The 26,799-nt window shown below is 39.2% G+C and overlaps 4 protein-coding genes and 1 long non-coding RNA gene across 16 annotated transcripts; 1 reads left to right on the plus strand and 4 right to left on the minus strand.

Annotated features, from left to right (window-relative positions):
• The first annotated feature begins 1,158 nt into the window (after window positions 1-1,158).
• On the plus strand, window positions 1,159-11,000 carry LOC124348637 (inner nuclear membrane protein Man1-like). 11 transcript variants are annotated; one of them, XR_006920073.1, is made up of 11 exons: window positions 1,159-1,554; window positions 1,654-1,692; window positions 1,760-1,867; window positions 1,959-2,018; window positions 2,152-2,217; window positions 2,292-2,747; window positions 2,842-4,183; window positions 4,270-4,538; window positions 9,222-9,354; window positions 9,419-10,262; window positions 10,491-11,000. XR_006920073.1 is itself a non-coding variant. In XM_046798869.1 (6 exons), the coding sequence occupies exons 1-5, from the start codon at window positions 2,726-2,728 to the stop codon at window positions 5,485-5,487; spliced, it is 591 nt and encodes a 196-aa protein (XP_046654825.1). In that variant the 5' UTR covers window positions 2,528-2,725; the 3' UTR covers window positions 5,488-5,508; window positions 5,724-6,148. The 11 variants fall into 11 exon arrangements, 2 of the variants coding, with proteins under 2 accessions (XP_046654825.1, XP_046654826.1); XR_006920074.1 differs by having other exon boundaries at window positions 1,159-1,549; XR_006920075.1 differs by having other exon boundaries at window positions 1,159-1,541.
• Window positions 1,626-2,557, minus strand: LOC124348641. Its single transcript, XR_006920079.1, has 4 exons — window positions 2,420-2,557; window positions 2,276-2,354; window positions 2,097-2,211; window positions 1,626-2,031 (listed from the first exon to the last, which is right to left on the minus strand). It is a non-coding gene; the product is annotated as an uncharacterized LOC124348641 (long non-coding RNA).
• Window positions 11,001-12,162: 1,162 nt separating the features above from the next.
• On the minus strand, window positions 12,163-15,197 carry LOC124348774 (prostatic acid phosphatase-like). The gene is made up of 9 exons (XM_046799049.1): window positions 14,819-15,197; window positions 13,778-13,876; window positions 13,480-13,714; window positions 13,227-13,417; window positions 13,070-13,164; window positions 12,996-13,028; window positions 12,749-12,950; window positions 12,498-12,678; window positions 12,163-12,412 (listed from the first exon to the last, which is right to left on the minus strand). Exons 1-9 carry the CDS (start codon window positions 14,921-14,923, stop codon window positions 12,294-12,296), a joined length of 1,260 nt encoding a protein of 419 aa, XP_046655005.1. The 5' UTR covers window positions 14,924-15,197; the 3' UTR covers window positions 12,163-12,293.
• A 2,605-nt stretch (window positions 15,198-17,802) lies between these two features.
• On the minus strand, window positions 17,803-21,269 carry LOC124348633 (ankyrin-1-like). Of its 2 annotated transcripts, XM_046798863.1 has the most exons (3): window positions 19,618-21,269; window positions 19,119-19,161; window positions 17,803-18,031 (listed from the first exon to the last, which is right to left on the minus strand). In XM_046798863.1, coding segments are annotated over exons 1-2 (1,584 nt in total). In that variant the 5' UTR covers window positions 21,201-21,269; the 3' UTR covers window positions 17,803-18,031; window positions 19,119-19,160. The 2 variants fall into 2 exon arrangements, with proteins under 2 accessions (XP_046654819.1, XP_046654818.1); XM_046798862.1 differs by lacking the exon at window positions 17,803-18,031 and having other exon boundaries at window positions 18,732-19,161.
• LOC124348775 (ankyrin-2-like) lies at window positions 21,246-23,609 on the minus strand (the record flags this gene model as incomplete). The annotated part of the gene is made up of 1 exon (XM_046799050.1): window positions 21,246-23,609. A coding segment is annotated over exon 1 (2,364 nt), but the record flags the coding sequence as incomplete, so codon positions are not given.
• Between the last annotated feature and the right edge of the window lie 3,190 nt (window positions 23,610-26,799).

Raw genomic sequence — 26,799 nt, forward strand, 5'->3', positions numbered from 1 at the left:
GGAAATGAAGCTGATTCATTTCTTGATCGTTTAAAACAGAAATTATAATTTTAGATCGATTAGTTTAGACAGTATGAACTTTAAAAAAAAAGTGTCTAAACCGGGAAATCGGGACAGCTGTTTTTGGCTAATCTGGGACAGTTACGGACCAATCAGCGTACAGCATTTTTAAGAGGCTCGATTTCGTTACCTAGCAACGCAGGATGTCCTACTGCTCCATAAGGGTTTTTGTATTTATAAGAAAAAAGGTTCATTAACACAATAATCAATTTGAAACATTTATAAACTCAAAGAGTATATGCAGTGGAACACTTTTTCAATTTTTTTTAATTTTATTGATGAATTTTAAGGCGAAAACGGAGGACGTCCCTCATCACCCACCCCAGTGTCCTCAATTACCCCCCAAAATAGGCCCCTCCCACAAATCTGAGGAAACTTTAAAGGTATTTTATGGGGAAATGGTTCATTATAAAATTATATAAAAAATATGGGGGGTTCATTACAATATGGAATACATAAAAACAAAATTTTAAAGAAATTCAATAATTAGTTTGGGAGATATAGGGGGGAAACAAAAACCGTCCCGTTTTACTCCAGTCTCCCCTACGTACATCCGCCATCTGTGTTTCTCGTAAATAATAAAAAGACTTTAGAAAGCCGAAAAGAAAAATATAGAAGCTAAAAGTTTCATGTCCGCTTTATTATAGCTAGAAAATGACAAACAGGAGAATATGGCTTTGAACGTCAAGAAACTGTTTACGTAAACATTCGTTGCTACAAACTAAAATTTTTCTTATTCGAAATGAAGTTTCTCTCAATGGCCGACTATTGCAGCCCTTCCTACCTTCTGATTTTTTGGAAAAAAAATTACAGTCCGAGGCAAACTAACCGGATCTTACTCCGAATTTCATTTATTTCATACGGCTGCTATTATAGGTTTATAGTGTGACAATCCCAAATAGTTGTGTGTTATTTACGGAAGAGTTGCTAGCAACAGAATATAATTGCTCAAGAGATATATACTGCATGTATATATCTTTTTTTTTTCTGTTTGGTTTCACGCTGATGGGCGCATTTTATATTTTATCACAAGTTTATTTTGTGTTTCAGTTTTGAAGAGTGAAGAAAATGAATACAAATGTTATCTGCAAATTTATCATTTAAAATTTTTAAAATAGGTTTACTTTTCGAGTGTGCATGTAATTTAAAAAAAAAAGAGTTTTGGTCTTTTGACGTTGATAAGAAACGCTGAATAAAACTTAAATCTTAACTCAATCCTAGTTTTAAATTGTCCAGTTTTTTTTTCCTTTCTCGCATGTAGGTTTGCATTTGTGATTAATTATGCCAAGTATTTAAAAAAGCATTTCATTCAAAATTCAAATGATTTTCAATTAACGAAACCACGCAACCTTGTGAGTTGCGAGAATGGGCGCGAAAGTGGTTATGGCGTCGTCTGCACTCTCAGCCACTTCTATTGTTGAATCTTGAAGATGGCCTGGGCATGATGGTGATAAGCGTGGCTCACTAGCAAAACGTGTGCAGTTAATGAGTCAAGTTAACATTCTACAATTTTTTTATTTTCTCTTGATGTTGCAAATGTATTAATGATATCAATTTTTCCTATATTTTAATGTCTTATCTGTAATATTTTAGGTATGCTGGATTAGTGCTGGATAGAAACCTCGTGAATAAGTTTGCACATCATACATTTACCAACAATCATCGCATGGAATATTAAAAGCTTTGCTTTTGATTTTAGAATTAGATGGTGTGTTGATTGGCAAACTCTCATCTCCTGTGAGAACGTTTTGGCTTACAGTTCTGGCTTGAATTGAATCTTATCATAATGTTGTGTACCCGTTAATAGGTATGAGAAATGGCACAGTTTTATTTTACCTAAAAAATGCTTGTTAAATCACAGAATTTTCCCTTACTAAAGAATCCCTGCTTCTGTTCAGATATCCATTAGATCCAAATTTGTTTCATTGAAGCTAGTCTGTGATATTCTTTCACAATCGGTAACAGTGATGCCTGGAGCGTTATTTTAATTATTTATGTCAGAATAAGATAAGGCTTGATCAGAGATTATTTCTGACCTGATGTGGATTTGATGTAGTTGTTAATCATTTGATCCTCTTCTTTACTTTCTAGGCTCAACAGAGTCATCCCGCCTACCCTACAGAATTTATCGGCATCCAACCAGTTGGAGTGCTAATGGTGAAATTAATTGATATAATTTTAGGTACAACTAATTGAACTGACTAGAAATACCGACCTTTGTTTTTGAAAAGACTTTCCGTTCAAGGGCCAGCAAGGTACTGCAGTGTTGCCTTGCAGAAATCCAGGACAAGCATCTGCTACATTTGCTCAAATAAGTTTTGATTGTTTGAATTTGATTCTTTTAATTTTTTTTTTTTACCTTTTGTTTCGACTTTTCCCAGAGAGTTTGCTGATACGATTCCGGCCTGGCAAACGGCGACCGCAGTGTCAAGTAGAAAGACTTTGAAAAAGTAACTGGAACTCATTTTCATGCGCCTTATTCGACCGTGAATGTGAACTATGCCCGAAATAGTCACCTGGGCCTAGAATTTATACCCGGCGACCAGCGTCTATGCTATTAGCAATCAATTTTTTATCAGATTTTTATTTTATTTTTCTCACTTTCCCAATAGGTGGTTAAGGCGGCAAGTGTGCCTATTCGAGCCGGAAATTGCTCTTGTGAAACATGACGGAGCGCAGTTGCCCTGGTTTGTACATAATAAAAGTTAAAAGTTTTCCTTATTATTTTACAAGTACGAAATTGTGCAAAGTCAGTAATCTTCGTTTTTTTTTCTCACCTAGTTCAAGGTTTTTGTGTTGGGCCTTGGTCGTACAATTAGATCATGGTCGTCGGTTTGTTTTTACTGTCACGCAGTTTTATATTTTAATTGCGGAACTCAATATGAAGCAAGCTTAAGCTTTTAATTATTTAGCTTTTAATTATTAACAAATTTGTAATCCGAGTGAATTAAGCACGTTTCTCTTATTCTTTTTAAAAAATCTCAGATCAATTCTTCATTCTAGGCAAAGATAAAAAGCAACGCGGGTTAGATTTTGGGCGGAAGGCGAGTTACCTTTGGATTGGTATTTACGTCATGAACCGGTCTAGTTTAATTTTGATTGCCAGGTCCCTTTTGGAACGATTGAGCGGCGCAGTTTTAATAGGGAGTTATTGTGTAATCGGAGCATTTCTAGGTCGGTGGATGCAGTTGTGTGAACGTAAGCTCCTTGGTTTCGCATGTATTCACAATAAGGAAGATTAGGTTATTTGATGAGAAGAGGGATTTAGAATTATATTCTTTCAATTCTGTAATCTACCGAGATTTTTTATTCTAGTAGATTCAGCAGGTTTTTATCGTTTCCAAGCCGATAACTTGCCGTAGAGTCTCATTGTCGAATGGAATCCTTCTTTCCATGTGTGTTTGTCTTGTATTGCACGCTGATTGCACGGCTTTTGATACTGGGATTCATTAATTAATCAGGTCACGTTTTCTTTGTGCAGGTTTGACACCAGTATTTCACTTGCCGTGTAAAGCAAATAATTGTCTATCAAGTTTAATGTTGTAGGGCTATGACGTTGCTGTTTGTTAGCAAATTCATGTTTTGTTTTCAGTGCATATTTCGACCGATCTTGACCATCACTAGCGGTGCATGGCGCTTAAGTAATGAATTATCAACTCTTTTCAACCCCTCTCCCGTCCGGATAGGCCTAATTCTTTTCATGACTGTGGACTTTGACTGAAAAATAGATCGCGTTTATAAGGGTAACCATTGTGGTATTATTTTACCTTGGTATCCTAAATTGTAAAGTCGTAAAATGTTTGTAATTGAAGAATTGGTTTTACCAATTTGTTTTATATTTTTAAAAATCAGTTTCGAATTTAATCGAAAGTAGTTCAAAGATAGGCCTAGTATAAGAATGGATCCGTACTCATAGATAAATATTTTTAAATGATTAACTTACCTTAACCCGAAATGCTTAATATATTATAGAAGGATATTTGATAAATAGCCTTACACCTCGACCAAAATTGTGGCAAGCAGGCCAAGCATTTAACACTGATGGTAGTGCTGGAGTGAGTACGCAACCTCCTTACCCGTTAACCCAGTGCCTTAAAGTGCGCCACATTTTTGACGCCGAAGTGTAAGATTTCCTTTTTTATTTAAAAAATTTGTAGACGTTATTTAAGTTTTAAGTATTGTAAAACCAGCTGACATTTTTTTTTGTAGAGAGGAGGGTGGTTCATGGCCGGTGCGTATTCAGAACGTGATTTTGGACAAGGCGGATATTTTGCATAAGGCTGTTGATCGTGGTTCGCGAGAAGGTTGTGTTTACATCAAGTGTGCAAGTGCTGATGATGCCGGCAAGGTATACCACTCGCTCCACGGCTGGTGGTTTGATGGCAATTTGGTCACAGTCAAGTACCTTAGTCCCGAACGATATCAATATCGTTTCCCAGATTCAGTCAAAGCAATTTTTCCACTACAGCCATCCAACGGTAAGCGATAATCTCTGCAGTCAAAGTTCTGGATATCACCTTTTGAGCATTTTGAAATTAATGAAACAAAATTCCAAAAGCTGACATTTTTTAAATTGAATAATGGCACAATAGAAAAGACACTTGACAGTTTACATGAACCTAATCTTATTGTTGTTCAAGAATAGTAAAAGTTTATGAGATTATCTACCACTGCTGTCACAAGCAAATAATTTGGTCAAAGAAACTTAGCTGATGATGAATTCTGAAAACTAGATCTTTGTCTCTGTCTGTGCCATTCTTTACAAATTAGTTTGCAGTTTTGTACCCAACTAGGAAAATTTTAAAAAGAAATGTCAATTTATTCATATTTTGAATTTCAGCAGTTTTTGAATTAGGAGAGGAATCGATTTTTAATTAACTATCGATTCCTGAACTTGAGCATGAATTTTTGATTAATGTCGTCTGCTTCTCACTGAAATCGTTTCCTAGATGTTGAACCAATCTTATTATCTTAAAGAAAGTTAGAAAGATCTTTATAAAAGATTAGAAAGAAAATGAAACGACCACTTTTTTTAAAAACGTACGTGGCTGCACGAATATTTGGGCAACAAATAAAATAACGAAAATGTGGTTGTTTTGTGAGAACTAGTTTTCGCGGCTCTCCCATCTCCATGCTCCACTCCATGCTGTTTGGACTGGTAAGTAAAACTAAGATTACCATTAGAATGATTATGGGAGTATAAATTAGAAAAGTTGAACTTGTCACATGTGTGTGAAATGTTAATTCCTGGCTAGCAATTATCATATGTATGCTCCCTGTCTATGTATGGCAGTTTGTTTGCTCGTTTAACCCTTTTTTTTGTGCAGGTTTGAGACCCATGTCAGCCATCATCACCACATAATATTCTGCTTCCGCTTCTGCTGGCAAACCTGCCAAAACCTCTCATCAGCAACAACCTCAGCCTGACCTCAGCATCTTCGCTAATAGGTGCTATTAGTTTTTTTCGTTACTTTTATCAACCTGTGAACTGCTAGATATTTGTAATGATGCATGACTTGCATAAATGCAGCATGTTTACACATAGAAACCTTTATTCTCTTGTTTATTAGCAAAAAGAGTTTACACACTGTCTTAGTTTCATCTTTTCCTTATACCTTTCCCTGCCAACATTTTTCGTAAATTCATTTTCATTTTTTATTTAGATAAACATCATCTTCTTGGATTGCAGAAACTACCGGCCGAGTTACGTCTCTCTTCTTCCCCTTTCCTTTGAATGTTCTGGTGTATTCCCATGTGAGTGTGGGGGTATTCACGAGGACACCCTTTTTCCAATCGCCTGGTGGATTCAACTTTCCAGCAGATGGTTGGAGCTTGGAGTGCTTTAGGATGGACGCCTGGTTGTATTTTCCAGTCTTCGAGGTAGGAGAAAATGTCTCTCTATTCTTATTTTTTGACTGTTTGATTATGGGGATTGTTTTCTCTTTCCATTTTTGTTAGGGTTCATTTAATATCTCTTTTTTAGAATGACTGTAGATCAGGCTTGTTTTTGTACTCACAACTTTGTCTGTTGATAGGCAATCATATTCCTCGTTAGCAAATTTTTCATCAGTTAGTCATAAAATCATATTTTGCGATTCGTTTCATTGTGTAATGTGGACGTTCTTAGACGTGTACGATTAAGTTCAATTGCAGCCTTGACTCGTCTCCCAATGCTTCTCAGGTGGTTATTTCTAAAATTTTATTGTTTAAGAGATTAATTTTGTCGTCAAAAACTGCAAATTTATTATTAATTATCAACATCAAATATTTCCATCTCATCACAAAATTTCTGTTTGATTTCGTAATTTTTCGAGGTAGTCGACGACATCCAACGATGTTATTCTGTTTTCGGGCTCATCCGCCAGCATTTTCAGGATCAGTTCTTGACTGTACTGCGGTTGAATTTCTGTTATCACAAAAAGACATTTTTCATTATTCAAATGATCTTGTTTTAGCGGATAAATTAAATTTGGCATTTTCCATTTTACTTTCGACTTTGATAGGATTTTGATTAATAATGTTTGATTGAATTTCTGAATGTTCAGATCCAAATGGATGTTTGCCATACGATAGGAAATATCCAAAGACTAGACCTTCCCCAAAGACGTCGCTCTTCACGGTTGCCTTTTGCAGCTCTGGGACATTTCTTTGGCCGTTGTCCTTGAGAATTTTCAACTTTAATATTTCCGGTGCCAAGTAGTTCAAGGTCCCCTTGATTTCGGTCACGTCGTAACTTCCCGACTCGTCCACCGGTTCGCATAGGCCAAATCCCGACCATTTCATCAAAACTTTTTCGGCTTTCGAATCCACCCAGATGAGAACATTTTCCGGCTTGAGATCGCGATGGACCAGTTTCATTTTGTGAATGTAGTCGAGTCCAGTGGCCAACTGGTAGAGAACTTGCGCAGGGGTAGGCATTGGGCCGAAGTATTTCCTGGGATCTCCTTCTTTCAAAAATAGTCTTTCCAGCGAGGCTTGGCACAACTTCAGAACGAAAAATCTGTTAAATAAAATAATTCATTCCAATATAATAATAAGAAACTTTGTTTGGGTACGACATTCACCTCAATACTATGCCGCTCTCTGCGTGAAACAGTTTGACTACATTGGGGTGGTCAAGTTTCCTTAAAGATGACGTCAAGCATTTCGGTTGTCTTCGCATTTTGCGATGGCATATGAAGAGCATTCCTTCCTCCTTCCCACGTCCCTTTGCCGAATTTTTCTCCAAAATTTTTTAATAGGTTACAAACCTTGTTCACGTCCGAATTGGCGATGGCATTAACTAGAGCCATTGTAAATACAATACCGACTTTATCTTCCATTGTGAATTGTCGCCGACGATGTGTGCAATGCTACCTACTTTAACCTTGGATTGCTTGTTCCGGTTGGGCTGTTTGTCCCGGACGGTTCCTGCCTCCACGTCGCCTTTCTCCTCCATCGGATTGGCCATTGCTCCACCGAGCCCGTGCTCGTTGCTGGATTTTGAGTGACGATCTTGAGCAACTTTGGGTTTGATCGCATTCAGCGCCTCTAAAACTTGGGAATTTTGGGCATCTTCATTGTTGAATATTCCTTTTTCCACCAACTGTTCAATGATTTCTCCTCCCAACCCGTGCTCGTTATTGCAGGCGTAAGCTAAAAGCGTCACGTCCTCTTTGTACTGGTCAATCTCTCCATCTCGAATATTCTTAAGTAATACGTCGATGATTTCCATATTTTTTGCACCGGCAGCAGCATAGTGAAGAGGAGTACCGCCATGATTGGCTTGACAGTGGAGATCTGCTCCCTTTTCGATCAAATGCTCAGCCGTGATTTCATTGGATTCCAAGGCGGCCCAATGAAGTGCAGTTCTTCCTTCTTTATTTTGATCGTTGACATCGCCTATGCCTTTGACTTTTTGAGCTTCCAGCAGTAAATCAATGATAGCATTACCTTCTCTTCCCTTTGCTGCCCAATGAAGAGGAGACGTGCCGTTTTTGTCGAAAATGTTGGGATTGGCTTCTTTTTTTATTAATTTTTGCACAGCGGCGACGTTGGATACACAAGCGGCCAAATGGAGAGCCGTTTGTCCGTTTTCGTCCACATCGTCAACGTTGACTTTGTCATGTTCCAGCAGCAAATCGATAATCTCTTCTTTCATTCCGTACATTCTGACAGCCAATAGAAGGGCGCTCCTCCCGAATTCGTCGCGTTTTGTGGGATCGGCATTCAGTGGAGGTTGTAGAAGATGTTTGACCATTTTGGTTTTCTTCAACCTAATGGCTAAGTGAAGCGGAGTAAGTCCATTGTACAAGGCGTTGATGTCTTACTGGCCACTCGCTACTATTTTATCGAAAAGATCGGTACTTCCCATTTTAATGAGATGGAATAAAGGGGACCAATCAGAAAAACCCGTGCACGTTAGCAGCCCGTGCACGTTGTACCAAGCATAACGTGCACGGGCTGCTAACCGCCAAGATCGCCAAGGAGACTGCCTGGGCCGTGTATAACATTGTTGCCGGAAATGCCATCCAGATTCAAGCTCTCATCACCAACAACGTTGTTCGTCCGTTGGTGGACGTGCTGGGCAAAGGCGATTTCGAATGCCAAAAGGAAGCAGCTTGGGCCATCATGAACATCACCTCGGGTAATACATTTCAGTTTTGCTGGTGTCTTATTGATTTTTAACCGTTTTTCACTTCAGGTGGCAATGTCGATCAGATTGCTTTGTTGTGCCAGTTTGGTGCCATCGCTCATAACTGTGCACTTAATTGCTGGGGGCCAAGGAACCCAAAAGACGATCTTGTTCGTGTTGGACGGATTGGCTAATATTTTGGCCACAGTCGGGAAAATGGACGAACCAGAGAAAGTTTCCTTTCACGTCGAAGAGTGTGGTGTCCTGGATTTCATCGAAGATTTGCAGAGCCACGAAAATAATGAGATTTATTACAAGGCGCTGGCCATTCTGGAGCAGTACTTTTTACACTTATGTAAGTGATTCTCTTTCATGGCTTTTTAACTTGTTTTTAGTTTAAATTGATTTTGACGTTTACCGTAATGTTCACATTCAAAGTGTTTGAGCTGACAAATTAACCGTTTCCTTACTGAGATTTTAGAAATTTATTTTTATATTGAAATATTTTTCTTCATTTTTAGATTTTTTTGTTTTTTTATTTCGACAGGGAGATGAAGATTCTTAGTTGGCGCAGAGTGGCAATGACGAATTCAACAACCAGGCATCTCAATAAGCCCCCGAAGGAGGTTTCTCATTACAAATTTGGTCATCTGAAATTCTTATTTCTACCCTTACCAACGGTAAATATATTCTTTAATTCCTTCCACGCTATCCTAATCAAAAGTTTTTGCCTTTTCTTTGAAGTTTTTTTTTTTAGTTGGAAGTTTCCATTTGCTTTTATCCCTGTCGGTGACTCCCACCGGTCCCTCGCCATCCAGTGCCGCCGTCAATGTCAACAACAACTACAACAACCACAACAACAGCAAGGCATTGCCCTCCGCGGCCGTTGGCACTTTGGCAGCCGCAACGACTCCGTCCAAAAGGGAATTGCCGGACATTCCGGTGATGATGACCACCCCCAACAAGATGGCGACCGACCTCCACTCCACGAAATCCTCGCCGGTGACTCCGCAACAACTCGTCTCCAAACACAACCACCACCACCACCACCTGCAGCAACGAGGCAGCAAATCGGAACCGGCCAACGTGCCGGCCACAACGAAGGTACTACCAACAACAACATCTTCCACTCCCTCGACAGAGATGCAGCAGCAACAACTACCACAACAACAACAGCAATCCAGTGTGATACTACACCACCCCCACCACAGTTCCAGTCATCCCCGACCTGTCAAATCTTCATTCTGTGGAGCCTGGTGGAAACTTTGATTCACAATTGAACCCTCCCACCTCTCACTTTATTGATTACCTCGAAAATGTCTTTTTGTTTAATTTTATTTTCATTTTAAGAAAATTAGCGCTCGAATGCGGTGGGATGTGGATTATTCGGATTATTTCAATTTTTGGATAAACCAAAACTTTTATTTTTTTTCTCCTCAAATTTTATTTCTTAAAAATATCAAAACGACACACAAATTTAAATTAAATAAAAGGCCAATTGGATTGTGACGACTCGATGGTCGCTTCCGCCTCTTCTCCTACTCTTCCTACTCTTCCTACTCCTCCTATTCCCAGTCCCCCGGGCCATGTAAGTTTTTATATGCCACAATTCCTGCAATTTTTCTTTTTTAATTTTTTTAAATTTTAATTTAATCAAAATGAACATTCTACGCACGAAAGTTATCATTTGAAATATTGATTCGAAACGGGTAGGAAAGAATGATTTATAGCCCGTAATTGATGCACTTGCCAGTCAAATTAGTTTTGTCGGACCCCAATTATTAAAAAAAATTAATTTTCTCAATTTGTATTCAAGGTTCGTTTGCCGATTGGATGTTCCCGCACAAATTTCACAATTTAAGGACCCGATTGGCTCTAAGGGATTCGCTGTCGTCGTCTGAAGAGCAGCCACACCTTCAACAACTGCAGCCGGATAATAAAGTAGACGATTATTGTACGACAACATCAAGAAAGGCCAACAGCAAGAACCGTGACGGTCTGTTGCTGTACCAACAGGTCCAATACAATCGCAGCGACTAGCAACTGCAACAACCAGAGCTCGACCGGCAGTAGCACGAAGCCCAGCAATAGTACGATTGAATCTCAATGGCAGCCTAAGATGGTCAACTAACATGCTAATTTACCGTTCGTGAGCACAAGGCAACTGTTTCCTATATAACTATACGTGGCTCACTTCTTAAAACCCATCACTTGCCATTCATTTGAAAATATTGATGTACTAGATCTACTGCTGTGTAATAATAATTTATACGTCTTCTGCGTGTAGCTGATGCAATTTATATTGAATGAATATTATACCGGGAAATGTCAATGGCCGCGTTATTTCTACACAACGATTTCAAAGGTTAATATGTAAATGATATTATAAAAACGATTTATTTAACAAAGTTTAAAATTTTTTTTAAAAATTAGTTTACAGAAAACTAAACTAATAACAAAAATGTAACGAGCGGAAAAATCAACATTTTGGTGAAAACCAAATTAATCTGAATTCTTTCTCGAGTATTTCCGCTTCCTATTTCCAGGGGTCTTTCCTCCGTAACTTCTTCGTCGTTATCGATCGGTAGAAACATTTTCACTTTTAAAACATCCGCCTAGAATTTGACAAAATTAATATTTAAAATGTCGAAATTGTGTATTTTTATACAACAAAATTTACCATAACCATTTCAGGCTCTTTCTGACGTTTCAGTGCCAATTCCAACGTCCGGTTTCGTTTCTGGAGGTCCGTCAATTTCGCGAGTAGAACCTCCCTTGACAGATATTGGTTTTTGAAAACATCAGCGGGACTTTGCTTGGTCTTGTCGAGATGCGGCTGCAGAGTTGTCCTCAGCGTTTTATTGCATTTCGAACAGGCACTTTTAACTTTAAGAAGGTCATTCTCCGTTTTTTGTTTGACTGCAGTGACCAACTGAAAACATCTGAGAAATAAAATTGAACTGTTAGTAGACATCATGATCAAGTGAAGTAAAAATGTTTGACTTACGAGTCGGATCTCCAAGGTCATTTCTCGAAAAATCCAAATGGGAAAATGAACTCGTTTAATTCGTGGAACTTTTCATCGGTAATTCCGGGACACGTCCTGACACAGTCGAAATACTGAAGACTACTTTCCAATTGTACAGATGATGAAAATGTTGTGTAAGGAGAAAAGTATTTGGGACATTTTCTCTGGAACACTTTGAGCTCGATCTCTTTCGTCTCAAAGTTTATCAGTGCCGTCTTCCTGACAACCGGTTCCAAGTTAACAATATTAGTCGCTCGTAACAAATCAGGACTGGATGCTGTTTGTCATTCACTTGTTTCACAGATCGCCAACATTCCCCAGGCAGTTTCAACTGATCCATGCACAGAGATCTGTTTTCGTCATTGCTTGCTGCTTTAATACAATCAATCCACCAGGTACTGAGAATACCGTGGGCAAGCTTGTTTGATTTTCCGTGTCCTAATGGGAATGGCTTGATTCGTCAGCTGGAATGTAAAAGACAACTTATTAGTTTCCTGCAATTTATTATACACATGTTGCTTACGTGCTCGGCGCAGTGTTGGAATGGAACCAGCCTTCAAACGCCTAGGACCGTGTTTTCTGTTGGTTTTCTTAATTCATTTTTCTTGGAAGTAGAGTTGATAGACCAGTGACTTTGCGGTGCCACAGGGCGCCAATCACCAACAAGGCGACCAGCGACAGGCAGCTCAATGAAGCCAACAGGCTAATGACTAGTTAAAACAAAAACAAAAAATATGCGGTTAAGTTTCAGGCTTGTCAACTTGTTAACAAGTGATGGATGATGGCGAAACTTACCTAGCATGGTGTCAAAGGTGGAGGCATCAGGCTTCACCAATTTGCACTCGACTTTGATGTCGTCGCTCGTCGCATTTTGGACGAGCTGGAAAAACTTGTCAAGGGGACAGAATCGCGTGCAGCCGGGCAGCGAAAGAACCTCGGGATTCCGCCCATCATCCGACACGTTCTTGTACAAAATCTAATTAAAAAAGTTGCAATTAATTTCGAATAAAAACACAGAAAAATGTTGCAATTGATTTCAAATTCACCTTGACGGAAAAGTCGTTGGGTTTGAGTTCGTGCAGCTCCACCAGGACCATGGACGCGTACGGTGGCTGGATGCCGTTAAAGATGTTGACGGCAGAAAGAAAAGTGGCCACAGTGACGTCATGAGCCGAATACATGAACAGCTTCCTATTGGGTGGGGTCAGTTTTCGACTGGGCGTAAGCGCCCAGATGTTCAACCAACTCCTTCACCAACGGCCCTGTCATTGCACATCATCAATTTGGTTTTACAACAGGAAAATGACGTGGAAAATGGCCGTGTGACTCATGAATTACCTCCACGGAGACGCTGCATTTCCAAATTTTAAGCTTTCATCTCGAAACTAAAGTCGGAAAATTCCTTCATTGGACTGGGAAAGTACTTTCTAGTCCATTCGGGCAGCGTCTTGTTGAAACGATCCTGCAAAAAGATTCATTAAGGATCCCTGCTCATCAATGATTGGATTTAGAAATGGAATATACTTCGATAAAGAGCGTGTCGTAAAGGTATTCAATGTCATCAATCTCTGTCATATTCAAGCCACTCTTGGCAGCCAAATAATCCAGCATTTCCTTGTTGCTGTCCATGCGTTTGCGAACGTCTGGTGAAGAGTTGAACTGGGCGAGGAGCTCGTCATAACGAGGGCACTCCGATTCCAATACCAGCAGCAGATCTTAAATGACAAGAAAATTGAAAGAATATTCTCAATTTCACGTGCCTTAAATTCAAACTGACCCTGCTCTTTTGCAATAGTGTGGACTGGAATGGGCTGCCAGGCTAGATCTGGATGCCAAGTCTGATTGTCATTGGGCTGGAAGAGTCCTGCCAGATGACACTCTGCACTCATCAAGGTCCTGTCGACATCAGTGGATCTGACGTAAATTTCATCAGGGTTGTAAGTTTCTGAGAGGAAATCTCCATAGCGTTCCCAGTTCAACTGTCCCAGTTTAAAATGCCTCTCTTTGCCTTCCTGTGAGGGAAATGTAAAGATAATTAAGCTTGGAGAAATATGCATGGAAAATGTGAAACTCACTTTGGTCAGCTGGACCCACGATACAGGCCAATGAGTTAGGTTGAGGTAGGGGTCCAAGGGATATGGTCGCACTGGAGTCCTATCACCATGACGATACAACTAGAAACAGAAATCACCTTGATAGTTATACATACACGAAACATTTAGACAGAATCAACAAGTTACTACATAGGGGAGACTGGAGTAAAATGGGACAGTTTTTGTTTTCCCCCTATATCTCCCAAACTAATTATTTAATTTCTTTAAAATTTTGTTTTTATGTATTCCATGTTATAATGAACCCCCCATATTTTTTATATAATTTAATCATGAACCATTTCCCCATAAAATACCTTTGAAGTTGCCTCAGATTTGTGGGAGGGGCCTATTTTTGGGGGTAATTGAGGACACTGGGGTGGGTGGTAAGGGACGTCCTCCGTTTTCGCCTTAAAATTCATTAATAAAATTTAAAAAAATTGAAAAAGTGTTTCACTGCATAGACTCTTCGAGTTTATAAATGTTTCAATTAAATTATTGTGTTAATGAACCTTTTTTCTTATATATACAAATTCCCTTATGGAGCTGTAGGACATCCTGCGTTGCTAGGTCAGGAAATCGAGCCTCTTAAAAATGCTGTACGCTGATTGGTCCGTAACTGTCCCATTTTAGGCAAAAACGGCTGTCCCAAACAACCCGATTATGACTCTTTTTTTAAAAAGTTCATACCGTCTAAACAAATTGGTCTAAAATTCTAATTTTTGTTTTAAACGACCAAGAAATGAATCAGCTTCATTTCAATATTAAATTTACATGCCATTACCGTTTATTTGTTTCTATAAACATAAAATGGCGGAGACAAAAATTTATAAATAAAAACCGTTTTTTTAGTTTTGTCAATAACTCATGCAGTTATTGACAAAAATCAACAAAATTTCATGCCGAAGTACATTATACAGATTTACATAACATAATAAAAATTTTTAAAGTTTTATTAACATCTACTATTTTTCCCCCCACTGTCCCTTTTGACCCGGTGTCCCATTTTACTCCAGTCTCCCCTACCATGTGCACAAGTCTGAGAGTGTTGTTTGATTTTCCTAAATACTCTGTTTCCCCTGATACACATAGAAACAGGACGAAACTCAGTGCCAACGTGGACCAGTCCATGTTATAAATTTACGACAAAGTGCGAAAATAGGAAAATATTTCGAGGTAAAATCGGTAGTGTCAAAGGAAGGTGAAGGAGTTGCAGTGGACCTGTGGTCGATGGGGTTTAGCAGCGGAGGAAAAACGGCTCACTCTTACTCAGCCCACGACGTTAGATAAAGTGAATTGATGTGTGGGGGTCGATCAACTTTGAAAGAGAAAGGCAAAAAGTGCCGATTGGCGCATTAGCATTTCTTTGTTAGTAATCTGATCTTGATGTGATTTTTGGAGACGAGACAAGAATTTTTCAGACGACACATTTTTGTGTCAAGCGCGAAAAAGCTATTGCAACGTCAGGCTGACGTTGCTATAGTGTATTTTGGCTATTGCAACGTCAGGCCGCTAGGTGCGCTGCAGTCTGACGTTGCGCTATGCCAGCGCATAGCTATGCTGGAGGCTTGGAGCAACGTCAGGCCGCTAGGTGCGCTGCAGTCTGACGTTGCGCTATCCCAGCGCACTGAGTCCCTTTCTATAGCTAAAATAATGTTGGAGGCTTGAAGCAATGTCAACCAACCCCTTAATGCTAAAAATGGAAGAAAATAGATAAGATAAAATAGCTGCATAAAATGACAGAGAGAATCAATCTGACGTTGCTCTATTCTTACTTCACTTTGTCGCTGCAGGCTGACGTTGCGCTTGCGCTATCCCAGCGCACTGAGTCCCTTTCGATAGCTTGGAGCAACGTCAGGCCGCTAGGTGCGCTGCAGTCTGACGTTGCGCTATCTTAGCGTACCCGAGTCCCTTTCTTAAGCTTGGAGCAACGTCAACCAACTACTTAATTCTAAAATTCGTGTACAATGTTGTATACCTGCATCCCGACCTGCACAGTATGTATAAACTCTTATAAATTCATAGCGAATCAATCTGAATTTGCGCTATCATTCTTCACTTCGTCAGCCAACTCATATTTTAACGAGTATTTTAATGCTACGGTCAGGTGCGCTGTTGTCTGACGTTGCGCTATCGTAATGGGCCTCTTAGTGTAGTAAAGTATCTCCCGGAGCAACGTCAGGCCCTTTAATTCTGACGTTTGCTACCCTCTACTGCTAGGCTATTACCCCCGTCATAGGCGCTGGATCAAAATCATTGGACATATGAAACTAATGCTTTAATTTTTAAAAGTGTCCAAAAATAAAAATAAAGATAATTTCTTCCTGGCGGGATTTGGCAAAACATTCATACAGTATTTAAGCGGGATCCTGTTATAGTATTATAAAGCTGTAAGAATGGAATGGGATGCAATATGATAGCGCAACGTCAGACTACAGCGCCTAGCGGCCTGACGTAAGTTCAGCATGGTCATAAAGAGAGGCTCAGCGGTAGGATTAGATTAGGATCAGAGATTCGGGTAAGCAACGCAAACGCTCCAGCAATATATAATGTAGGAATATATAGCGCAACGTCAGATTGATTCTCTCTAAATTCATAGGAGTTTAAACATATTATGGCAGTATAAAACATTATACAGTACCCACCAAACTATTAGGTACACCCCCCTATTTTCAATGCATTCTTATGGCACTACGTGTCCTAGAAAAATGCAATAACTCTTGAACCGCTTGGGCTAGATTTTTTTCCTTTTGGCCCTGAGTAGATCTAATGATGATCTACATTTTTTCTACACATGAAGTTGTCGTAGGATTAACCCCCACGGCGCTACGGTATCGTTCAGTTTATTAGGTACACCCGTTTCCCCCCCATATGCGCCGTGTTAAATACGGCGTTTTCCAAAATTTACAAAAAATACTAAAAATCAAGCTAAAATCTTTTTCTTTGTGCCAAAAGATGCAGAATTCTTCACTCTATACGAATATAAAGAATAATTTACAATAAAACCGACTCAGAGAACCCTTCCCTATACCTCAAAGTTTTCCACTTCAAAATTTGGCGAAATTGGGCGCCCTCTGCTGGCGAAAGTGCAAGTATGTTGAAAAAAGTACAAATTTTGAAGTGGAAAACTTTGAGGTATAGGGAAGGGTTCTCTGAGTTGGTTTGATTGTAAATTATTCTTTATATTCGTATAGAGTGAAGAATTCTGCATCTTTTGGCACAAAGAAAACGATTTTAGCTTGATTTTTAGTATTTTTTGTAAATTTTTGAAAACGCCGTATTTAACACGGCGCATATGGGGGTGTACCTAATAAACTGAACGATACCGTAGCGCCGTGGGGGTTAATCCAACGACAACTTCATGTGTAGAAAAAATGTAGATCATCATTAGATCTACTCAGGGCCAAAAGGAAAAAAATCTAGCCCAAGCGGTTCAAGAGTTATTGCATTTTTTCTAGGACACGTAGTGCCATAAGAATGCATTGAAAATAGGGGGGTGTACCTAATAGTTTGGTGGGTACTGTACATGAATTATAGCATTAAGTAGTTATTTGACGTTGCTCCAAGCTTAAGAAAGGGACTTGGTTGCGCTGGGATAGAGCAACGTCAGCAGACTGCAGCGACGAAGTGAAGTAGGATAGAGACGATAGAGAAAGTCAGATTGATTCTCTCTGACATATTATGCAGCTATTACATATTATTAACATTATTTGAAATTTATATTCTCTACATATTTTGTAGCATTAAAATTAAATGGTTCATTAACGTTGCTCCAAGCCTCCAGCATAGCTATGCGCTGGAATAGCGCAACGTCAGACTGCAGCGCACCTAGCGGCCTGACGTTGCAATAGCCAAAATACACTATAGCAACGTCAGCCTGACGTTGCAATAGCGACGACCGTGTCAAGCGTGTAGTATCAAGTGTAATGTTTGTTGATAGATGGCGTTCTTTGTGCGGGTTTGAATTCAAACGCAATCTGGGTGTAATATTTTATTTTGTCATTTTACAATTCAGTGGCACACATAAATCAAGGTTAGTTAAATTTTCAGAAAACCCCTTTAGCTTGTTTCTTTATTTCTTAGATTGTCATCAATAAATTGCGCCAGATGGCAACAATATGATTCATGCAGATTGCGTTCAGTCGTCTGGTCAGCTGCCTCGTGTGAAACATGTAAGCAACATTCTTCTGATAATCCTCGGGCTCCTCGGGTGTGGAGAGTCTGGGTGGGCTTTTGGTCCTAGTTGGATTAGATTTGCAAAACTTTTATAAATTGAGAAAGATTCACATTTCCCCATTGATGTTCCATGGCGATACCGACAAAAAACAATAACACAATTGGAGTGGACAACCGAATTGTTCTGTCGAATTCGAATTCTGATTCATTCCATGTGTGGTCATTTTTCAAGACATTTTCAATCGTCGTCCCGTAGCCGACTGACGACTTTCTCGTCATCTCGTGAAACAGGTAGGCTTAATCCTTTTTATTACTATCGAGCTCGTTAACTCAACTGTTAAAAGGTCGTTCAAATTCAAACTCTAATATCCTGCTTGTTTTTACATTATCTAATTTCAATTCCCAGGTCAAACGTTGCTCGCTTCCCGGTTATTAACACCTGTTCAACTTCGTTTGTATTGTCAGTTCGGATAAGTAGCTATTATGTCTAGAGCAAACAAAAGATTAATTTTTTTTTCATTCTACCAATTTTGAAAGTTTTTATACAAAGGATTGGAAGGAAACTAAGAGGAAAGGACAGGATCACGAGGAAACTATTTTTAAATTTCAAAGTTTTCAAGGTTCTCTGTTTCTACGTTAGGTAATCACATGACATAACTGACTGTAAAGTTTATTTCATTCCATTTTACAGTGTTTACCAAAGAGCATTCAGACGCATTCAGATACAGCCTTGATTTCTGCCAGGTTATTGGGATATATGAGTTTGCTTAGTTTATCAGGTATGCAAGAACCAGGGCAGTTTTATGTGGGATATCAGTGTTTTTGCGAAATAAAGACCTAACCAAAGCTGTTGCTCAGTAGAAGATGTAATATCTTCGGGGTAAGGACATTTAAATTTAATTATGAGTTTAGCTTATAGCAGGGCGAATCCAATAAGGTTTACATGCTGCACTTTTAATCTAACCAGCCTATGTTAAAGATTCAACTTAATGTAAAAAGGGAGCGACTTATTTTCCATGGGATGTTGCATTGAATCCAAGTAAGCCAAGGATTTTGTACTAAATCTAAAATATCCAAGAAAATCTTCAACTGTCCCATTTCACTACTACTAACGAAGGCAATTTAATCCAGGCAATATTCTTCCGCTCACCTCCGGATTATGGCCATGCAGTTCTCCTGCTGTTGGACGATGTCTATGCAGAAGAAAATAAAAATGTGAGATGAATCCGTACACAAACACCGCATCTGCCTTTGTTCAGGTCAGTTTTTAGCCTATCCAGTAGTATGCACACTAGGAAAATTTTATGACGGCATTTGCGCGTTAGAAGTTATTATTGACAATTATCTATAAACTCAGAGATAATTGTTGATACCACAACTCGTCTAAAGAACATTGGAATACAGAAAGGGAAGCCAATAATAACGATTGGAATTATAGCGTTTTAGCACTGTCGCCTGGTTAAACATTGCTTCGGTACGCAATTCGTATGGGCTGGCAGTACAACTGACGATAAAAAATAGTCATTTATAATATTATTTTAAAAACTATTGCTTCTGCCATCATCGGCCATAGCTATCATTATATTTCAAGATTTGCTTATTAGGAGTTGGGACAAATGAGAATGAAAAAGAGGATGTAATTTTCTTACTATTTCTTTTCATCGTCATATTCTTTCAGTCGGGCGATAATCCTCTGGCCTAGTCCGTGTTTGTTGTCTCGAGCACAAGCGAGAGGAGTCCGTCCTTGTTTATCGACACAATTCACGTCCACGGCTTCAGTATTGAGGAGTAGCTCGATGAGGTCCATCGTTTCTGCATTTCTCGCTGCCATGTGAAGAGGGGTGACTCCGTTCTTGTCTGGTACACTGGGATTGGCTCCCATTTTAATCAGACGACGAGAATTGATTGTAATTGGCTTAGGTCTCTTTATTGCGTAATGGAGTGGTGTCCTTCCGTCGTTGTCCACTCCGTTGATGTCAAATTTCCCAGTCTCCAGAATGACGTCGATGAATTCCGCCGCCTTTTCGTCAGCTGCCGCCAGGTGAAGTGCGTTCGCTCCGTTATCTCCCCATGTCATCGCGCTAACATCTTGTCCATCTTCTATCAGCAAACGAATCGTTTTAACATTATCTGAATCTTCTTTGATGCGACCTCCTGGAACCGATGCCGCCATGTTCTCTACTTCGTGGTTGTTTCCTTCTGCCTTCGTGGCCATCTTTTCCCTCAGCAGATTGGCAATTACTTTACCGAGTCCGAAAATGTTGTCCATTGCGCAATCTAGCGCACTGTCTCCGTTGTTGTCTAAATAGTCGACATCCACGTCTTGATGATTGAGGAGTAACTTGACAATGTCCATGTCTTTAGCCAGTAATACCGCTGCGTGAAGTGGAGTGCGTCCATTTTCATCAGTGACGTTGGGGTTAGCTCCTTTTGCTAAAAGAAATTTTGCTGTAGCTGAGTTTGATTCCGTGGCTGCCATGTGCAGTGCAGTCATTCCAGATTGGTTTGGGTGGTCAATATCAAGTGTGTTGTTATTCGCCAGACACAAGTCGAGAATGTCGGTTTCTCGACTTAATGCTGCTGCCACATGAAATGGAGTGGTGCCTTCGTTGTCTCCTATGGTGGGATCGGCTCCCTTTTCCAGCAAGTAGCGAACAGTCTCCACGTTTTTATCGATAATTGCGTAGTAAAGAGCAGTTCTGCCATTTTCGTCACCTCCGTTGATGCCGAAATCGCCAGTTTCCAGAATGACGTCAAGTATTTCCGTTTTCTTTGCATTACGCGATGCCACGTGAAGAGCATTCACTCCTTTTCTCCACGTCGTTTTGCCGAGATCTGCTCCCATTTCTATCAGATTGCGAACCTTTTCAGCATCTGACTGTCTGATTGCCTCTTTTAGAACTTCCTTCACCATATTCTCGTTGTTGTCATCTGATGTGCAATTGGGAGCAGTTGGCCCAGCGTACGGGTTAGTTTCCTGAAGGGAATCAATGAGTCCCGTTATCTTTTCAAAAGTTGCCGTCAGGTGATGTGCGTTCACACCGTTTTCTCCCTCTGTTATCGCGCTACTATCTTTTTCTTTTTCTAGCAAATAACGAATATTTTCCATGAACGAATCAACCAATGTCTCAAAGTTCTCCGGTTCGTGGTTGTTTCCTTCTTCCTTCAGCACGGCGCCTTTTTCCCTCAACAGATTGGCAATTTCTTCGCCGAGCCCGTGCTTGTTGCCCATTGCGTATTGTAGCGCATGAATTCCTCTGTTGTCTAAATAGTTAACATCCACGTCTGGATGATTGACGAGTAGTTTTACCATGTCCATGTCTTTAGACAGTAATGCCGCCAAATGCAGTGGAGTGGCTCCATTTCTATCAGTGACGTTGGGGTTTGCTCCTTTTGACAACAGGAATCGAGCAGTAGTCAGGTTGGATATGCCAATTGCTATATGGAGGGCATTAAATCCGTCATTTTTCTTTTCGTCGATATCAATCTTTATTTCGTTTTCCAGCATGAGACCGAGCACATCGGTGTTTGTCAGAAATGTTGTTGACAAATGAAATGGAGTGGTGCCATTGTTGTTGCGTATGGTGGGATCGGCTCCCTTTTCCAGCAAGTAGCGAACCATCTCTACGTTGTTGGATTGTTCTATCTCCATTGCTTTTATTGCGCAATGAAGGGCAGTCGTGCCATTTTTGTCACGACGATTAATATCGACTTGTTTGTTTTCCAGGATTAGACTGACTGTTTCGATCGATTTTATGTGATGAACCGCCGCGTGAAGTGGGGTGTGGCCATCCTTGTTTGCAACGGTGGGATCGGCTCCCTTTTGAATCAGGTGACGAACTGTTTCCAAGTTGTTTGTCGCGATTGCCCAATAGAGAGGTGTCCTTCCCTTGTTGTCGACTCCGTCGATGTCGAATTTTTCAGTTTCTAGAACTACGTCGATGACATCTGTCGTCTCTGCATTAAGTGATGCCAAATGAAGCGCATTCCCTCCCTGTTCTCCCCATATCTTGGTATCTGCTCCATTTTTCAATAGTCGACGAACACTTTCTACGTCCGAATATTTGAAAGCTGAAACCACATAGTCCTTATTTTCCAAAATTTTATCGATTTTGGCCTCAATTGGTATTGTATCGTCGGCTACACAGTTTTCAATTTCGCTGGGTTTTTCATTTAAGTAATCACGCATATGTTTTTTTAAATAGTCCTTATTGTTTCTTTTGAACAATTTGCTTCCTCTTTCCCCGACGCTTTTCTCTTTCAACAGATTGGCAATTCTTTCGCCGTGCCCGTGTGTGTTCATTGTTGCGTAATCTAACGCACTGCGTCCTTCGTTGTCCAAGCAATTGACATCCAAGTCTTCGTGTTCGAGGAGTAACTCGACAATGTTCATGTCTTTGGCATCCCTTGCCGCCCAATGAAGTGGAGTGGCTCCATTTTCATCAGCGACATTGGGGTTAGCTCTTCTACCTAATAGGAAATATGCTAAAGTAAGGTTGGAGTGAATAATTGCCAGATGGAGGGCGGTCAATCCACAATAAGATGTTGTTTCATTGATGTCAACTTTGTCGTTTGCCAAAAGTAAATTGGGAATATAGGAATCTCTATCGCTATCCGCTGACAGATGAAATGGAGTGTAGCCTTTTTTGTTGCGTATGGTGGGATCGGCTCCTCTTTCCAGCAGGTAGACAACAGTCTTCATGTTGTCTGCACGTATTGCCAAAATAAGTGGAGTGTCTCCATTCTCATCGCGGCCGTCGATATCGAATTCTTCTTCTTTCAGGATGTCATCAATTTCCTGTGAACTCTCGTCAGTTTCGCTACTCGGAGTTAGTTTCATTACGCCCTTTTCCACCAACCGACCACGAATTTCCCATTGTAGTCCGTTCATGTTAAGCTTTACGTTACGTTTAAGTTGGTCATTCTCATCCCTTCTGTACTGTTGAATATCTCCTTCGTTAATGTTGTTGAGTAATACGTCGATGATTTGCATGTCCTTTGCGTACATTGCAGCCAAGTGAAGTGGTGTATCGCCATCATTGGCTCGACAGTGGAGATCTGCGCCCTTTTCGATCAAATGCTCGGCAGTGATTTCATTGGATGAGGAGGCGGCCAAATGGAGTGCAGTCCTTCCTTCTTTATCTCGATCGTTGACATCGCCCATCCCTTTGACATTTTGAGCTTCCAGCAGTAGATCAATGATAGGGATACCGTCGCTTTTCGTTGCTGCCACATGAAGAGGAGAATCACCCCATTTGCCTACAGCATTGGGATTGGCTCCTTTGTCTATCATTTTTTGAACAGCAATGACGTTGGATACAAGAGCGGCCACATGGAGAGCCGTTCGTCCTTCTCCGTCCACATCGTCCACCTTGACTTTGTCATGTGCCAGTAGCAAATCGAATGTCTCCGTTTGATCTGTAAACGCGGCCGCACATTGAAGGGCGTTCATCCCGCATGCATTGCGCGTTGTGGGATCGGCATTCAGTGGAGGTTTGAGAAGATGTTTGACCATTTCGGTTTTTGATAACATAATCGCCAAGTGGAGCGGAGTGAGTTTATGTTCATTGTTGCTATAACAGGCGTTGATGTCGTAATTGCCACTCTTTATGATTTTATCAACCAGATCGATATTTCCCATTAGAATTAGATTTAATAAGGGGGGGTAACCAGAACCATTGAAACCCCTTAGGATGTTGATTAAATCCAACATTTTTTTGTCCCGGCCACTTGCACGAGGAGTGTAATTGAAAAAGCCCTCGTATTCGTATCCTATTATTACATGTGACAGGTTGCATTGGTGTTGAAGAAATACCAAAACACGTCCTAAACATCTAGCATGAAATATTTCCAAATCGTAGTGGATACCTTTCCTATCACAAGTAATGGTATTTTTCATGTTTAATAAGTGTATAATACTCTGTTTTACAATGTTTATAAGAGAAAACTCACTACATGTGACAAGTTGCATTGGTGTTGAAGAAATACAAAAAAAAACGTCCCAAACATCTAGCCTAAAATATTTCCAAATCGTGGTGAAGACCTTTCCTATCACATGTAATGGTATTTTTCATGTTGAATCAGTGTAGAATACTCTGTTTCAAAATTATTAAATAGAAAATTCATTACATGTGACAGGTTGCATTGGTGTTGAAGAAATACCAAAACACGTCCTAAACATCTAGCATGAAATATTTCCAAATCGTAGTGGATACCTTTCCTATCACAAGTAATGGTATTTTTCATGTTTAATAAGTGTATAATACTCTGTTTTACAATGTTTATAAGAGAAAACTCACTACATGTGACAAGTTGCATTGGTGTTGAAGAAATACAAAAAAAAACGTCCCAAACATCTAGCCTAAAATATTTCCAAATCGTGGTGAAGACCTTTCCTATCACATGTAATGGTATTTTTCATGTTGAATCAGTGTAGAATACTCTGTTTCAAAATTATTAAATAGAAAATTCATTACATGTGACAGGTTGCATTGGTGTTGAAGAAATACCAAAAAATGTCCCAAACATCTAGCATGAAATATTTCCAAATCGTAATGGAGACCTTTCCTATCACATGTAATGGTATTTTTCATGTTGAATCAGTGTAGAATACTCTATTTTACAATAATTATAAGAGAAAACTCATTACATGTTACAGGTTGCATTGGTGTTGAAGAAATACCAAAAAAAGTCTCAAACATCTATCATGAAATATTTCCAAATCGTGGTGGAGACCTTTCCTATCACATGTAATGGTATTTTTCATGTTGAATCAGTGTAGAATACTCTGTTTAAAAATTATTAAAAGAGGAATTCATTACATGTGACAGGTTGCATTGGTGTTGAAGAAATACCAAAAAATGTCCCAAACATCTAGCATGAAATATTTCCAAATCGTGGTGGAGACCTTTCCTATCACATGTAATGGTATTTTTCATGTTGAATCAGTGAAGAATACTCTGTTTTACAATAATTATAAGAGAAAACTCATTACATGTGACAGGTTGCATTGGTGTTGAAGAAATACCAAAACACGTCCTAAACATCTAGCATGAAATATTTCCAAATCGTAGTGGATACCTTTCCTATCACAAGTAATGGTATTTTTCATGTTTAATAAGTGTATAATACTCTGTTTTACAATGTTTATAAGAGAAAACTCACTACATGTGACAAGTTGCATTGGTGTTGAAGAAATACAAAAAAAAACGTCCCAAACATCTAGCCTAAAATATTTCCAAATCGTGGTGAAGACCTTTCCTATCACATGTAATGGTATTTTTCATGTTGAATCAGTGTAGAATACTCTGTTTCAAAATTATTAAATAGAAAATTCATTACATGTGACAGGTTGCATTGGTGTTGAAGAAATACCAAAAAATGTCCCAAACATCTAGCATGAAATATTTCCAAATCGTAATGGAGACCTTTCCTATCACATGTAATGGTATTTTTCATGTTGAATCAGTGTAGAATACTCTATTTTACAATAATTATAAGAGAAAACTCATTACATGTTACAGGTTGCATTGGTGTTGAAGAAATACCAAAAAAAGTCTCAAACATCTATCATGAAATATTTCCAAATCGTGGTGGAGACCTTTCCTATCACATGTAATGGTATTTTTCATGTTGAATCAGTGTAGAATACTCTGTTTAAAAATTATTAAAAGAGGAATTCATTACATGTGACAGGTTGCATTGGTGTTGAAGAAATACCAAAAAATGTCCCAAACATCTAGCATGAAATATTTCCAAATCGTGGTGGAGACCTTTCCTATCACATGTAATGGTATTTTTCATGTTGAATCAGTGAAGAATACTCTGTTTTACAATAATTATAAGAGAAAACTCATTACATGTGACAGGTTGCATTGGTGTTGAAGAAATACCAAAACACGTCCTAAACATCTAGCATGAAATATTTCCAAATCGTAGTGGATACCTTTCCTATCACAAGTAATGGTATTTTTCATGTTTAATAAGTGTATAATACTCTGCTTTACAATGTTTATAAGAGAAAACTCACTACATGTGACAAGTTGCATTGGTGTTGAAGAAATACAAAAAAAAACGTCCCAAACATCTAGCCTAAAATATTTCCAAATCGTGGTGAAGACCTTTCCTATCACATGTAATGGTATTTTTCATGTTGAATCAGTGTAGAATACTCTGTTTCAAAATTATTAAATAGAAAATTCATTACATGTGACAGGTTGCATTGATGTTGAAGAAATACCAAAAAATGTCCCAAACATCTAGCATGAAATATTTCCAAATCGTAATGGAGACCTTTCCTATCACATGTAATGGTATTTTTCATGTTGAATCAGTGTAGAATACTCTACTTTACAATAATTATAAGAGAAAACTCATTACATGTTACAGGTTGCATTGGTGTTGAAGAAATACCAAAAAAAGTCTCAAACATCTATCATGAAATATTTCCAAATCGTGGTGGAGACCTTTCCTATCACATGTAATGGTATTTTTCATGTTGAATCAGTGTAGAATACTCTGTTTAAAAATTATTAAAAGAGGAATTCATTACATGTGACAGGTTGCATTGGTGTTGAAGAAATACCAAAAAATGTCCCAAACATCTAGCATGAAATATTTCCAAATCGTGGTGGAGACCTTTCCTATCACATGTAATGGTATTTTTCATGTTGAATCAGTGAAGAATACTCTGTTTTACAATAATTATAAGAGAAAACTCATTACATGTGACAGGTTGCATTGGTGTTGAAGAAATACCAAAACACGTCCTAAACATCTAGCATGAAATATTTCCAAATCGTAGTGGATACCTTTCCTATCACAAGTAATGG

This window comes from Daphnia pulicaria, chromosome 7, assembly GCF_021234035.1.
Source record: "Daphnia pulicaria isolate SC F1-1A chromosome 7, SC_F0-13Bv2, whole genome shotgun sequence".
NCBI lineage: Eukaryota > Metazoa > Arthropoda > Branchiopoda > Diplostraca > Daphniidae > Daphnia > Daphnia pulicaria.